The sequence below is a fragment of the Anas acuta genome, chromosome Z (genome assembly GCF_963932015.1).
Source record: "Anas acuta chromosome Z, bAnaAcu1.1, whole genome shotgun sequence".
In the NCBI taxonomy this organism is placed as follows: domain Eukaryota; kingdom Metazoa; phylum Chordata; class Aves; order Anseriformes; family Anatidae; genus Anas; species Anas acuta.
Window position 1 is genome coordinate 62480323 of NC_089017.1, and position 16278 is coordinate 62496600.

The following is a 16278-nucleotide window of genomic DNA, read 5'->3' on the forward strand; positions in this document are numbered from 1 at the left end:
GAGAATAATACACCAGTTTTTGTATCTGGTTAGGTTGAATGCCAGGTGTAAGTTGGTTCAATTGTGACTTGCTGTATATATCTTTAATTTTCCGTACTACTATATTCATACTGAGTGAAGCATGTGTCTTGATAGTAAGAGTTCTGAATTTGTCACTGAGAAGTATTTCAGAATGTTTCCTCTTAAATTTTCCAGTGATGACAAGGCTGATAGCTCAAATGATGCTGGAGAAACTAGTAAAGCTACAGAGACGCCTACACAGAGAAGAAAACGTATTTCCACTACGCCAAATCTTGTCAAACCCAGAGCTGGGCCTTCATCTGTTCAGTGTTCTGCATCAAAACCGCAGAGGCGAGCATTGCAGGCTCCCGATGGCAGTGCTTCAGTTCAGAAGGATTCTTCGGCATCAGAAAAGAGTAGTACTGAAGGCTCTTTGAAGTCTCCCATACTGCCTGAAAAGAAAACGCCTGTGCCACAAGTGCCACAGTTTTCACCCCTAAAAAAGTCTGTAAATAAAGAACAAACTGCCAGTGTAGCTGCTCAAAAGAATGATGATACCTTGCTGAAGAACCTACCCTCTCCACTCAAGGAGAGACCAACACAGGAAACGTCAGTGACAAAGGAGGAAAAGTTACCTACAAAACCTGCTCCCGCAAAAGAGAAACGAATCTGTTCTGATCGTGAAAGGATCCTCAAAGCTCGGAAGCTGAGGGAAATGCTTAGAGAAGAGCTGAAGAAAGAGCGCATGGTAGGTCTGCCTTGAGCAGTGCTGGTTTGTGAAGCACAGAGAAAGATTTGATTCATCTAACATTGTCACTGCTGCATTGCTGTAGTGTTTTCTGACAATGATCATCACCTGCTTACTGCTAATGGTTTGTGATGTTTCATAATTATGTATGGGGTTAGTTTGTTTGTAAGCAGTAACAGCACTTCCCTCATACAGATTTCATGGGAAAAAGGTATCTTTCCTTTTAGTTAGACTTGCAACACTTTTTGACCTGAGACATGCTTTGTAGTAGTCACCTTTCCAATCTTCACAGCTGATAATACCTTGGGGTGGTATGTAAGAAGCTTGGGATGCGGGGCTTCTTGCATTATTTTAGACTTGTTTATTTACTGAGTTCTGTGACTTTATCTCTGAGTGCTGAATTTCTTTGAGAGGACAAATCACTAAGAGGTCTATGGTGACAGACATTTGTCCTCTCCAACAAATGTACAGTCTTAAAATAAACTTTTCAGTTGAGTGTAAAAAAATAAATAAATAAATAAAAGCACCACGAACAGCAACACCAAAACACCACCCCAACAGCAACAGCAAAAACCAACAATTTTCATCTGAATGGTACTTAATAAACAAAGAAAAATATTAATTTGTGTAATATAAAGTATTTCCAGGCTGAATTTCTATTTTGCTTTTATACAGAAACAGTTAAAACACAGGCCTCCAATTATCGAAGGGCGTTCTCCACCAGATCGCTCTAAAATGACCATGAGAGACTTGATATACTATCTGCCAGAAAACAACCCTATGAAGTAAGTATGACTTTTTCCTGCTCCTTAGGTTAAGTAATCTTTTTTTTTCCTCTCATTTTAATGATTGTGAAAAGGAGGATTCTTAAATCAATTAGCACAGATGCAATATTTTTGCAATGGCAATAAAAACTTCCATACGTCTTTTCACATCTGTTCAGTCCTTGTACAGAAATGAGAAAGGAGGTTAGTGTACCAGTTGAAAGATAAAAAGACAAACCTTTCCCCACTGCCGATTTATCTGTACAAATGCAGAATTATAGTAAGTTGCCTTTTGTTAGCTAGCTTCTGTTAAATTTCATTTTAGGGACTTTGAGTCACTACCAAATCTAGTGGACTTGAGGAAAACAAAGCATTTCTGCTTTCTGGCTGCTGAATTATAGAATATGTTGCAAGTCCCTGGAGGTGCCTCTGTCCCATCTGGATGGATGTGGCTGTTGCTGTTCCTGAACAACAATCGCAAACATACGTACTGTTATCCAAGTCCTGTTCTTCCTTTCTGGTTGATCAGAAGTTAGCTAGTGAAATGAAAACACACACAGACTCTCTAGGTTTATGAGCACACCTGTGCTCGTGGATCCCTTGAATGCAATACAGCTTCAAAGCCTTGTATCATGTTGGAAACATCCCCTCATCTTCCAGGCCGTACATGCATTTCTGACATCCTGGCTTGTTCAGACTGATGTTTGTTGGCACAACAGATGTATGTGCCTTCACGCTCATTCTACAAGTACAACTGCAATCGTGAATCTCTTGGATAAGTGTGAGCTCTGCCTTCCTAAAGTCTGTGTCTGGACCCTGGGCCTTTATCAAGTTACTTGCTGGGTTAAGCAAGCTGTGTGCATGTACACATCAACATGCATGCAGGGTTAAATGGTTAATAAAAACACAACCTGGCCTCTGTAGTTGCTGGCACTTAGTCTCTGTGCACACTACCACCAGCTGCTGACAGCTCAACCTACAGGCATTAAGATCTGTGGTGTCTCCAGTAGCTGGTGTGCAAACCTCACCTGCCTGCGAGCCTGTCTGCCTGCTGGCACCTAGACCCACCAGCCCAGTGAAATTTAGCCTTTTCTCCGATTGAGTTTTAGTCCCTGTTTCACTCACAGAAAGTGAGATTATACATGGAGGGGGAAAAAATAATTCTGAAGGGTTTGAATTGGAAGGGATGTTTGAAGATGACCGAGTCCCAGTCCTCCTGCCAAGGGCAGGGACACCTTCCACTAGATCAGGCTGTCAGAAATCCCATCCAGCCTGACCTTGTACAGTTCCAGGGATAGGACATCCACAGCTTTTCCAGGCAACCTGTTCCAGTGTTCCACTACCCTCTGAGTGAAGAATATCTTCCAAATATCTAATGCAAACTTACCCTCTTTTGGTTTAAAACCACTACACTTCCTTACAAAGAGCTCCTCCCCAGCTTTCCTTTTGGCACCTTTTAGGTACTGGAAGGCTGCTGTAAGGTCTCCCTGGAGCCTTCTCTTCCCCAGTCTGAACAATCCCAACTCACTCAGCCTGTTGTTACAGGAGAGGTGCTCCAGCCCTTTGATCATCCTCATGGCCCTCCTCTCGACTTGTTCTAATACTTCCATGTCCTTTCTGTGCTGGAGGCCCCAGAGCTGAATGCAGCACCCCAGGTGGGGTTTCACAAGAACAGAGCAGAGGGAAAGAATCACCTCCCTCCACCTGTTGGTCATGCTTTTGATGCAGCCCAGGGTACAACTGGCTTTCTGGGCTGCAAGTGCACACTGCTGGCTCGTGTTCAGTTTTTTATCCACCAACACCCCCCCACAGTTGTGCTGTCAGTTCACTTATCACTGAGTTTGTATGTTCATATAAGTTCATATAATCCCACAACGTCTTTCTGAATACAACAATAGGTTTTGGAGAGTCCCCTCAAGCCCTTTCAAATATCTCATAAGATTCTTAATGATTACAAAATGTAAGTTGACCTTTAAAGCTATGCCTGAGTAGTTCCTTTCATCAATCAGTAGTAGACAAGTTTGAGGTTCATTATTGTCTACTGTTGTCTGCTCATTAATGTTTGTGAGCCTGTCTTTTATTTAACACTTACCTTGATTTTTACTTTTTTTAACTTTTACACTGAGTAGTCCTTAACCAGATAAGGCAACATATGCTCTTACTTTTCATACATTCCTATAATGAATATATTGTGCCTTGCAACCTAGCTGTTACGTGCTCTCTTAGCTTAATTCAGTTAATTCTTACAGCAGCATGTGCCTTGATGTTGCTGACTCTAGCAGTTTGGGATGGTGTGTAGATGGTGCAAGGAGAAGGAGCAAGATGTTAGATTTGGTAACCTGATTAAAAGTTAGGGAAAAGAATGACCACTTGACCTCCAAAGTACAGTGGTTACTAGAAGGATCAGTTTCACAAAAGTAGTGTCATTGATTTTTCATACTCACAGAACTTGCTGGTCAATGCAAAGTGGAGTTGTTAGTGTGTACTGCATTGTTTTACCATCAGCTTTAGGTATTTCTGTCTCAGTGACTGATGGACCACTGTTCATCTTCAGTCTCTTGTGATAAGGCAATCTGAACTTCTAATTAAAAAGCGAAGAACCAATGTTTGCAAAGTTCGCAAAGTAATAAGACTTGAAAATAAGAACGTTTTATGTTTCTTTGTCCATTTATTCAGTGAAAGTGGGTTTAGGGGAATGAAACTGAGGTGTACTTGTACAATCTTTAATCTCTAACTTTTTAAAAAATTCTAGGTCTTCATTGGTAGAAGAAAAGAAAACAGAAAAAAATTCTACACAGTGTCAAATGAAAGAGTAAGTCTTGGTGACAGAGGTATTTAGAGTAAAAAAAAAATTCTGATATTTGGTATGAACATGTGTAAATGTAGTAATGTTAGCAATGTAGGTCTTTGTTTACGGTAACGTAGCCCTTATTTAAAATAAACTGTAATTTGGGAGGGGAGGGTAGTGAAAGCATTTTGCTTTTCATTTTTATGGTTTTGGTCTTGTTCACTGTACAACAGAATGAAAAGCAGATTCCAGAGTCTGTATTGACTAACTTGTGTATAGGTTACATTGCTGAGTGGTTAAGTCATTGAAGATCTGGCATACAGAGCAGCAAATTAGAATGCTGACAAAAGTAATCTTTTTGCTTGGTCTCTTAAAATTGTAGACAGGAAGAGAAAAGTACTCAGGATCATGAAGAGGAAGATGAGGAGGAAGAGGCAGAGAATGGGGAGGACAGTCAAGATGGTCCACTTCTAGTTCCTCGTGTGAAAGTAGCAGAAGATGGTTCAATTATTCTGGATGAAGAAAGGTAAATCTCTGCCTGACTCATGGACAATATGTGCTAGATTGCTACTTCATTTGTAAAGAGAACAGTTATTTTGGATAGGGAGAAACATGAATGTATTAATATGATGAAAGTTGAGCTATCCTGATTAAGAAAATAGTGCAAATATGTGTCAAAATATGAGCAAGAATTATCTTATTATGTGTCTCAGTAGTGGCTAAATTTCTCTGAGAAACGTGGTTTTGGAGAAGGATACAAAGGAGGGTACCATGCTTTGTTACAGGAAATAAAATTTGTCAGTATTTGTCACACTTCCAGATGTGTCCTATCTAGTTCACTTCTTTGATTCTCACAGTTTCAATAATCTGCTCATTGTTGTTTAGATGTCAATATGATTTGCTCTAGCTTTATCTCTTCCATGTTGCTGCTCTGTTCAGCTGTCAGTGCTTTCAGTAAGTTTGCTTAGAATATGACTTTTAAAAGTATTAGGCTACCAAATTACTGGGTTCTCAAAATGCATTATTACCATGAGATTTAGGCCATGATGTAAAAGAATTTAGAGAGGCCATTGTGTGGTTTTGCAAAATAAATTCTTGGATATTAAAAAGACAGTCTTTTTTTGGCAGGTATTTTAATTTTATCTGTTTGTACTAAATCTTATAAAAATGGAAAAAAACAAGTTTATAAATGCCAACTATATGTCTTGCTAGTGATATTGTCATATAAGTCTCTTTCTGTGTTTGCTTTTCCAGTTTAACTGTAGAAGTTCTAAGAACTAAAGGTCCTTGTGTTGTAGAAGAAAATGATCCTATCTTTGAGCGTGGCTCTACAACTACGTATTCCAGCTTCAGGAAAAGTTTTTACACCAAACCATGGTCAAATAAAGGTGAGAATACTTCTGGTTTCATGTTTTAAGTGTGCAGAAAAAAATATCTGTTTCTACCAATACTTTATATTTGATGCATTTTATTCCCAATGAAGTTGATGGATCTGCTTAAGTGTGACATGGTCTCAACCCTGGAATTCTTTGCAGCAAGCAGAGCTTTGATGTTTGCTATGAAAATAGGCAAATTAAAAAAAAAAATAAAAAATCCAGTGCCTTTTGTAGGGTACCCATGACTGCTTCTGTCACAGATGTTTAGATGCTGTTGAAATGGTAGCGTGCTTTATCAGATGTGTAAGTTTGCATTAACTTGCCATCACTGTCGGTAATCTGAAAGTTATCTATCTATTTTTTTTAAGTTTGAAATTTGTTTTTAAGTGTGTGTGTGTTTGTATGCATAACTATTTTATTTATTTGTTTCCTCCCAGAAACAGACATGTTCTTTTTAGCTATCAGCATGGTAGGAACAGACTTTTCCTTGATTGGACGATTGTTTCCTCACAGAGCCAGATCAGAAATTAAGGTAAAGATTAAGGCGCTTAAATCAACTGATTAAAAATATGTTTTCCCCTTTTTTTGTTTATCTTTCTCTGTTACTATGCTTCCTATCGGTATTGGTAATTTTAATGCTAATTGGCTCTGTAGCAGTGGTTTTAATAAATGTTTCCAGGAGGTGGAAACATAAAAGTAATCTAGTAAATCTAACATGTCTAGGCAGTTTGTCTTGATTTTATTTTAATTGAAAAATGCTGATAAACATATTGGATGTTTGATGAAGCTCTTTTGTGTTACCTCTTTCTTGGTATGCAGCTGGGAAAACCTTCTGTATTTCAGACTATGCTTATACTGGAAGCAAGGACAAAGATGTCGAAAAGAATCAGAAACTACGGCTGATATGTATTAATGAAAGAAAATAAACTTTAGCTTTTATATGAAAAACTGAATAGCAAACTGTGTTGGTTTTACCCGGGTGGGCGGCCGAGCTCCACCACAACTGCTCTCTCGCTCCCCCTCCTCAAAGAGGAACGGGGAGAAAATACGATGAAAAGGGTTCAAAGGTTGAGATAAGGACAAGGAGATCACACAGTAATTATCATGACAGGCAAAACAGACTCAGCATAGGGAGATAGTAATAGGTAATAAATCTTACTAACAAGATAGAGAAGTGAGAAACAAATGAAAGAAACCAGCACCTTATCCCCCATCCACCATCCTCCACCTCCTCCCCCTGAGTGGCGCAGGGGAATGGGGGAACAGGGGTTATGGTCAGTCTGTAACACTTCTTTGACGCTCCTTTTTGGTCACGCTCATCCCCTGTGCTGTGGGGTCCCTCACACAGGATGCAGTCCTTGATGAACTGATCCGGTGTGGGCTTCCCACAGGCAGCAGCTCTTCCAGATCTGCTCCAGATATGGGTCCGTACCATGGGGTCCATCCCTCAGGAGCAAACTGCTCCAACCTGGCTCCCCCACGGGCAGCAGCTCCTGCCAGGTCACCTGCTCCTGCATGGTCTCCTCTCCACGGGCTACAGGTGTGGCCCGGAATCTGCTCCGGCAGGGGTCTTCCACAGGCGGCAGCCTCCGTCGGTGCAGGGCCACCTGCTCCACCGTGGTCTCCTCCACGGGCTGCAGCGTGGAACCCTGCTCCACCGTGGTACTCCATGGGCTGCAGGGGGACATCCTGCTTCACCATGGTCCTCACCACAGGCCGCAGGGGACTTCTGCTCTGGCACCTGGAGCACTTATCTCCCTCCTTCTTCACTGACCTAGGCCTGCAAGGTTGTTTCTCACTCTTCTCACTCTCCCAGCTGCTGTGTGTCACAGCATTTTTTTCCTGACTTAAATTTGCTCTCACAGAGGTGCAAAACAACATCGCTTATTGGCTCAGCTCTGGTCAGCAGTGGGGCCCTTCCCAAACATGGGGCAGCTTCTAGATCCTTCTCACAGAAGCCACCCCTATGGCCCCCTGCTATCAAAAGCTTGCCACATAAACCCACTACACAAACTTACGTTCTGTCAGCGTGCTTGCAAGTTTTTACAACTTTAGTTTGTAGAAAATTTTGTTGCATTAAATAAGGCTTACTTTGATCTTCTGTATTTTACAGTATCTTGTTGCATTTCTTGCTTACTGAAAAGGACTTTTTTTTTTTAGAACAAGTTCAAACGTGAGGAAAAAGCAAATGGATGGAGGATAGACAAAGCTTTCAGTAAGTAAAGGAAGTGTACCCCACCCTACAGCGAGTCATTTATGTGCTAGTCATCTTTCTTCATTATCATTTTTGTGTTTTGCCTTGCTTGAATTAATTATGACCAAGGTTCTTGGTCATAGGTGAGTTTAGAAGCTGGGGCATATTAATTTTTTTTGAGAAATAAGGTTGACAGTTATGGTTATGTTTATTTTTTTTATTTTTCTGAAACATGAGATTAATATACCCTTTTCCATATGCATTCAGTTCATTATTGTAATTCATGATAATTTTTAGCACAGTTACTAATTGTGAATTGCTTTGAGAATTTTTAAATGTTTTGTATGTTATCTGAATGAGATATATAAATCTTGAATCAGCATGTTAATATATGTTAATATATTTTGTGATACTATGGTGAGTACTGTGACCTTTTTACTGTCTGTTTTTTAAAACCAAGTTGCTGTAATCTTTTTTTTTTTTTTTTTTTTTACCTCTAGTGCCTGGTCAGGTGATGCAGAAATTATTTTCAAAAGATTCTTTGTTTAAACATATATAACATCTATATTTTAGGCCATAACATGTACTACTGAGCATTTCACAAAGTAAAAACTTGGAAAAATTCTCACCTTTAATTTTTTTTATTTCTTTCCTTTAATCTGTTAGAAGAAAAGCGGCCCTTTGATTTTGAATTGTTTGCCCAGCTACTTGAAAAAGTCTTGGCAGATGAGGAAAAGAGGAAGCAAAAGACAGTTAGAAACCAGAAGCCAAAGGAAAAGAAACCACCAAGGCCTCGTAAGAAGCCAAAAGGTATTTCAAAAGAGTGCTTGAGTGCTCTTAAGAGCAGTGGTCAGTGATATGTTGCTAGCATAAGTAAAATCATGTAGCGAATCTCTTCCTTTCCTGTTCTAGACAGGAGAGAGAGAATTCTCTAGAGGGAGAGAATCCTGGCTTCATGGTGTATTTATTTTTCAGATGTAGTTCATTAATGTCCAGGGTGGTAATCATAGAATCGTTTAGGCTGGAAAGGACCTTCTAGATCCAACCTTCAGCATGACCTACCAAGTTGCATCTCTAAACCGGGACACTAAATGCCACGTTCACACCTCTTAAATACCTCCAGGGATAGAGGCACTACCACTTCCTTAGGCAGCCCATTCCAATACTTGACCACTTTCTCAATGGAAAATTTGAAAATTTGAAATTCTGAAATTTGCTTTCAGAATCCTTGGGGCAAAACCATATTTTGGCATGTTCTGTTACTTTTTAATTACATTTTTCTTACATTTTAAACCGATTTTAAAGATTCCGTTTTCCCTATACTTAGTTTAAGTCACAAGTCTGAATGATTCTTTTTTTCTTCCCTTCAGGGAGTCTTGTAGAAATTGTTTTATTTCCCGGTCTGTTCAAAATTAATGACAAAGATTCAATTTTATTACTATTGATCACAATATAGTATCTTATTATTTCTGTAACTGTGAAAGATTCTTTCACAAATGTGCTTAAATGAAAAAAGGCATGTACTGACAGTAGTTTACAACTTCAGTGCTGATTCTGAGTTTTTTTTTTGAATATTTTGTCCATAAAAACACATTTGTTTGTAAATAGTATTGTGGAACAAACAAAAACAACAACCCTTTTAAGGAGTATGCTAGCTAGGAAGCAGCATTTCAATTAAATTCTTAAAATTGATGCAGCTGTTTTTCCATAGCCTCGATTTCAGATTTGATTAAGTAAAATGTTCCACTGAGAAGGTCTTAAAGTTGTTTGTAAAAATTATGTTGATAAACTTTAATGGTAGCTTAAAGGTATTTTGTGGAAAGCTATATGTGAATGCTTTTCTACTTCTACTGCATTTTAACTTTCTTACTTAACAGGGGAACAAGTTAGTATACTACTAGTAAAAACGACGGGGAAAGGTGTTTGGTGGTTGTCTGATGTTCTGCATGAACTGAAGATGATGATAAAATGTTCTAGAAAAGGCAGGAAGAATTTTGGAAATGCCTTAAAGCCAGAACAGAGCTTATGAATTAGTAGCTAGATAATAATTAAAGTTTCTTATGGAAAACAGGAATTATTAATTACAGTACATCTGTTGATCAAAATTACATTTTCCTGACATATTCTCTGTAACCATTATTACCTCTTTATACGGAGATACAAAAATTCTGCTTAGGAATAACAATATCTGTTTTTACTGGACTCAAAAATGAATACGTAACCTGGTCAAAAATATAGGAACAAGAATATTTGTGAAGTGTATTCTTTATTGCCTTTATACTTGTGGAAGTGTTGTCCCCTGTACAGAATGTGTTTTGTGTTTAGTGTTGAAGTAAATCTATGCTGAAGTGTTTCTGTTTTCTGGTAATATATTGACACTGAAGTATGAATTCACAAAATGTTACTAGTGAGAATAGCTTTAAAATGTATGACTCCTAATATTCTACTGATGTATTAACTGGGAACCACATTGTCTCAGTAGCAAAAGCTGCCAGCACAGAAACTCTTGATGATCAAGATGATCTTCAGGAGGCCAGAATTTCTGATGCAGAAACAGAAGCAGATGCTGTGACGGCTGAGAAGGAAAATGAAGAGTCCTTGGGCATTTCGGAACAGGCTGAAGAACAGGTTGCATTAGAGCCAGCATTTGCGAAGAAGAGAAAAAAAAGGAAGAGAAAGGATGATCCTGAAGAGGAAGCGGACAGTTTTCCAGAACAGCTGGCTGTCCCTTCAGAAATTGAAGAGGAAAGGAAATCCTCTAAAAAAAGTAAGAGGCAAAAGCACTTTAAATCTAGACACCAAATCTAGACTAAATATATTTTAGGTAACAACATTTTTCTTAAATCATAATAACTGGTAGTCATGCTCTGTTGGGATTTTTTTTCTTGTCTTAAATTAACACTTGCTTCACAGTAGCTAGGATACAAGAACTAAAATTCTTAAGCTGCTGCCAAGAATGTCAACATTTATTTAATTCTTTTTTATTAGCAGGAAAAAAAATGGTATGCGATACAAATACTGATGATCGTATTACCTGCAGAGAAGAATTGGACACTGTTATTGAAGAAAAACAAGATGGTCCTCCCACTAAAGAGGAGGAAAGATCGCAGTCCTGTTTACCAGTGGATGACATAACAGAGAGGGAAAGTGATCCCAGTTTATGCAGGTAATGTTTGTAGTGGAAAGCTTAGGAAAAATAAAAAGTGATTTGAAGTTTTTAGTTGTAATGTAGTTTTATTTTTTTTGTAATAATTTTTAAAATTTGTTCTTACTGTCACATTAAGTAGCAGAGAATGGGCAGTTTTTTAGATTCTAAGGACAGTGCTGGGTAAGCAGCTTTTAGTTTTTTAGTTTTTAGTTTACACGGTCAATATATTCTCTACCCTGATGCACTGTCCTTGGAAAATAAATTTACATTAATACCAAAGTTCTATCTAAAACTCCTTTCATCATAAAGTGATAAGGAATGGATGTTCATGAAGCCTGTTGGATTATCCTCACCTCTAATAATTTCTCTCAAAACGCTGCTTGGTAATGTTGTTAGGTATTATTACTGCACACCTGGAATTTTTTCTATTTTTAATATATATTTTTGTTGTTGTTGTGGAAAAGGAAGGCTGCTTGGATTTTAGTGTTGAACTTGGGCAGAGGCAGACTTTTGTTTTCAATCTTGGGTATTCTTTTACTAGAAAAAAAACAACAACTTGTTTTGTTAAACTTTGATATGAAAGCAGTAAATTGAGAAAGTCATTATGAAGCTGTTAGTACTACTTGATCATTTGATATGCTCTGTAACTACTCTGTATAGTCACACTGTAATTGTTTTGTTATTTTATACAGTTTCCCAGAAACTTTTATGTGCTTTAATTCCTCATTGGAAGTACATGAAAGAACAGTATTTGTCCTTGAGCCCAGCATAGTTACAGAAGATGAGGGAAAAAATCGTCTGCATACAGTGTTTATATCAGTAAATCTGTTTGTAAAACTATCTAGTCTAGAATACTCAGGTGAGATTTTAACATCTTGCATTGAAAAAGTACAAAAGTTGTTTTAAAGCTCACGTCATGGGAATATCACTAGAATTTTTCAGATTCTCTGAAAAATGTAATTATTAAATATCAAAATTGCATACTGCTGTAAATATAAATTTTTATGTGGAATTTGATCTGTCTGTAAACAAAACTAGCTTTTTATCAGAGTACACTAATATTGTGTTTTTTATTGTGCTTTTATTGATTTCAGTTTTCAAGATAGCAATGATGTTATACTTGAAACAGAATCTGCTCAGCTGGGAACTGTAAATATCCCAGATGATATATCACAGGAAATCCAGCTTTCAAATTTGCCAGTTTCAAGGATTAGAAATGAAGAAAGACAATCTGAAGAAACTAGAGAAACAATGGTATTTTTATTTTTGTGAAATTCTAACTTCTTAAAATCTTTGTCTTTCTTGTTAAGTGTTTATATAATTCAAAGTTGCTTTTTGGTTGTGTTTTTTTTTGTCATGCTTTTACCATCAGGAGTCAAAAAGGCAAAAAGCTTGGGAACAACACCAAAATCTAAATATTTTCAGTGTTGTTAGCTTTAATGGGCTGTTATACTAAACTCGTTCAGATAGTATACTGCTCATGCCTGCCTTACCTTGCAGACAATTAAAAAAGCTGAACGCTTTGTTTATTCAAAACTGAAGTAGTACAACATCAAAAGTAAAGATGTACTGCTTTAGAGCAAGTTTCCATTGCTTGCTAGTGGAACACTGGCAGCTGAGCAGGATGATCATTGCATTGTTTGCACTGCCTCAGAATGGAAACCTGTCTAAACTTTCATCTGCTGGTACTGGCTGGTTTGAGGTATTCCAGAAAAGGTAAGAAACTGGACCAAAATTAAGTGGTCTTTCTTCAGGTATGCTGTAATCAGTTCCATCAGTTTAGAGACTTCCTGAGATTGCATCTGACTTTTTTTCATAGCCTTTAGTGGGGCTTCTATTCATGATTTATTTGGCAGCTTTTTTTTTGCATTTTCCTTTACATTTGTTGTCAACTGCATGGTACAGCTGAGACTTCCTTACTTTAATTATTAACTTAGTAAAAAAAAAAAAAAAAAAAAGCATACTCTTCAGATTGCTTTAAGCTTCATGCATGTAGCTCAATATATTGCACCCTTTGTTATGATATAATTTATTATATCGTAATATGCATTTGCATCCATTATTATGTTCCTGTTCATCATCTTCAAGCTATTCTTGTTTTATAAAACCATTTTTTTCCATTGTTCAGCATTATTTTTTTTCAGGCTGGAGAGTCTTAACCTTACACGTCTCCTTACGTAGAGACTATTCTGTTCCTCTGATAATCATTCTACCCTTGTGCAGTCACGTTGGTTTTGTAACTTAATATACTGTTTGAAGACTTGTATTTGAGCAAATTAATTAATTTTTCTTTGTCTTTCTAGGACAAAGAACAATCTTATGACTAAACTTTACAGTGAGAGATTAGGAAATTTGAAGTATTAATGTTTACCTAAGGGCAAATCATTTCTGCTTTGGCCTTTTAGATTCTGTTTCCTAAAGCAATGTCTTTGTCATAGTGGAAAACTAACTGCTTACAATCTTCACAAACAGTAAATACCCATGGTTGGGAATGTTAGAACAATGCAATCTCCTGATACTAGTTGGAATGATATTTATAAAAATCAGTGAACTGAACAGGGCAATTCTTTATATACATGTCTATCATATGGTACATAGTAGCCAATGTAGCTAAGCTCAGCTCTCTGTCCAATTACTTATGCTGTTTGGCATGAGAAAAGGTAAAAGTAAATGATTTTGAAAATCTTGATTGTAAGTTCTAACTGGCTCGGCCTGCTGTCGTTGATTTTCTTTACAAGTAATGTGAATAGAGATCTAAAATTAGAAATAACCAACTAGTAATGTGTGAAATGTAATTCTATCAATATGATTAAACAAATGAATACAGTAGAGAAATAGTGTTTGCATGCAGTAGATTTTTATCTTAATTCTGTAGATAGGTTCTGTAAAAACTTTACTGTAATTGGGATTAGTTTGCTCTTGTCACATCCCCCCCTTCCCCTCCGCCCCCAGGTTATGGTCCATATTCTTTGGGAAACTGGTTTAATACTAGACCTGGAAACTTACTACTAACCGATATTGCCTAAGGAGTCTGTTATCAGCTTCATTCAGTTAAAAGATGAAGTTACTTTGTGAGCGTTTCTTCTTGTTGTTAACTTACAGCAAAGAGTTCTTCATGTTTATCAATTTCCACATCATTTATTTTTCTTCTTACTTAGAACGAAGACACACATGACTTACATAGACGAGAGGAAGAGCAGAGTGCATCAGAAAGTGATTCTCTGCCTGAAATAATGTAAGTGGAATTAGATTAACTTGTGGGGGTACTTGTGCTAAACCTATATTGACTTCATTTGGGTGTAATTGTTTCACCGGAGTAGGTTCAACAACGTAGTAGATTGTGATGATATTTTTTCATATTCAAGGAAGTTTTTTTGATAGAAATTCTGATTGCTGAGGAGCAAATGATGCTTTGACTAAAACATGATGTTTGGACATGAGAGAGGATTAACTGAGTTTAGAAAAAAGCTAGTCCCTCTACACTGAATAACAGCAAGAAACTTCTCTGAAGAAATGTTGTGATTTTATGGGTGAGCCTTTGTTGGGAAAGTTGATCTTAAAAAAGGACTTCACTGTATTCTCTGAAAATGGCATATGACCATCAGAGCTTATTAGCTGCACACAGCCCGTGTGCTATATTGAAACCTTCCTGACTGGAAATTTTTGCTCTTTGGAATTTGAGAGAGTAAGCTGAGACATACCTTTCCAGAAGGTACTCCAGCTCTGTCTCAGCTGCACTCCTTTATGAGGTTAATCTTTGTGACTATTTCCTATACTTATATATGTAACTGAGCAGTGATGTTTAAACAACTCTGTGCTCAAAGTTTCCATTCTATATGTCAGAGATGTAATAATCAATGGTATAATTCTTTAAAGTTGATTTTTGAGATGGTCTACTAGTTTATGCTAAGGTAGAAACTCTTTTAAATATGAAAATTTCATGCTTCTGCTGTTAGCTTACTGATGGGCAACTCACTTGTAAAGGCGATCAAAGTTTCATTTACCCTGTCCTGGGAAGAGGATAAGAAAAAGTAGTAGTTTCCAATCTAAAGATTATCACTCATCTGTAGGGCTCTGGGAAGTAGCGTCTGAATCCTGAGATTCTGTATTGCAATAGTTAATAGGATACAGAGATTGATACATGTGCCCCATTCTTCAACAATGTGTGGTACTGAGCAGTAGGACAGAGTTTGTCGATAGCAGTTCATAGTTCTTGAGCAGGGTAGCTTTGAAAGGGGATAGAGGGACAGAAAAAGGGATTAGCAAATTTTGTATGTCAAATAGATCTACTGTACTTTGGAGCAGACTTGTTGTCTCTGTTGAATTCAGTAAGCCTGTTCACACTGGTGTCAACTGTGAATCCCTAAAAGAAGTATTCCTATTTATTGAGAATCAAGAAATGCTTCCTTCAAGTATTTTTAAGTAGATTGCACTGAAGGCCATCAAAGGTATTAAGGTTTATTTGAGATTCTGTGCTTAAAGTAGTAACGTATATTATATTTTTCTGCTATTACAGTTTTCTTCAGTTGATTGGTACTACCAATGCAGTTTGTGCTGCTCTTAAAGTACGTCTTGGACCATGTAGTGTTTTAGTAATAGTAATATAAACTACCCCTTTTTATGTCTTAAGTAAAACTGAAAAGCCAGCAGAGAGAGGACACTTGCAAAGACCTAAACCCAATTTCACAAGATCCTCAGGAAAGAAAGAAGCAGCAAACCAAGAGAAAATGGAGGCCGAGACTTCCTCTCCAAAACTTGTGAATACAGCTGAAAAGGTCAGAAAGAGAAATGTTCCTTAATATGCTATGCACTTGTTGCTGTATCCATTTTGATCAGTGCTGATCCTGTAGACAAACTGCAGTGTAGTACATAAAATTCTGAGAACTACCTCTGAGGTATCTATCTGTGCATTTGACCAAGATTTCTTGCTTTTTTTTTTTTGTTTTGGGACCGCGTTAATTTTCTTCATAATAGCTTGTGTAGTGTTCTATTTTTGGATTTGTAATGAAAATAGTGCTGATGGATGTTTTAGTTATTGCTGAGCACTGCTTATACAGAGTCAAGGGCTTTTCTGTTTATTGAACTGTCTGCTATAAAGTAGGCTAGAGGTGCATGAGAAGCTGGGAGGGACATAACCAAGACAGATGACCCCAGCTGACCAAATAGACATCCCATATTGCAGGACATTGTGCTCAGCATCAAAGCACTGGGAGGTGTTTGCCAGGGCTGCTGCTGTGGAGGGACTGCCTGTGCATTAGTC

At 37.6% G+C, this 16278-nt stretch overlaps 1 protein-coding gene across 7 annotated transcripts in view; it reads left to right on the top strand.

Moving 5' to 3' along the window:
* BDP1 (B double prime 1, subunit of RNA polymerase III transcription initiation factor IIIB) overlaps nucleotides 1-16278 on the top strand; it is a 56653-nt gene that overhangs the window by 3990 nt on the left and 36385 nt on the right. For 4 of the 7 annotated variants that reach the window (XM_068667536.1, XM_068667538.1, XM_068667532.1 and 1 more), the window contains exons 2-14: nucleotides 196-748; nucleotides 1424-1533; nucleotides 4265-4324; nucleotides 4683-4826; nucleotides 5555-5688; nucleotides 6114-6208; nucleotides 7837-7891; nucleotides 8537-8680; nucleotides 10350-10637; nucleotides 10859-11036; nucleotides 12113-12272; nucleotides 14177-14253; nucleotides 15649-15793. In XM_068667536.1, coding sequence (XP_068523637.1) covers nucleotides 196-748; nucleotides 1424-1533; nucleotides 4265-4324; nucleotides 4683-4826; nucleotides 5555-5688; nucleotides 6114-6208; nucleotides 7837-7891; nucleotides 8537-8680; nucleotides 10350-10637; nucleotides 10859-11036; nucleotides 12113-12272; nucleotides 14177-14253; nucleotides 15649-15793 — 2143 coding nt within the window. The remainder of the gene's footprint in view (nucleotides 1-195; nucleotides 749-1423; nucleotides 1534-4264; nucleotides 4325-4682; nucleotides 4827-5554; nucleotides 5689-6113; nucleotides 6209-7836; nucleotides 7892-8536; nucleotides 8681-10349; nucleotides 10638-10858; nucleotides 11037-12112; nucleotides 12273-14176; nucleotides 14254-15648; nucleotides 15794-16278) is intronic. The other 3 variants (XM_068667535.1, XM_068667537.1, XM_068667534.1) reach the window with 3 other exon arrangements.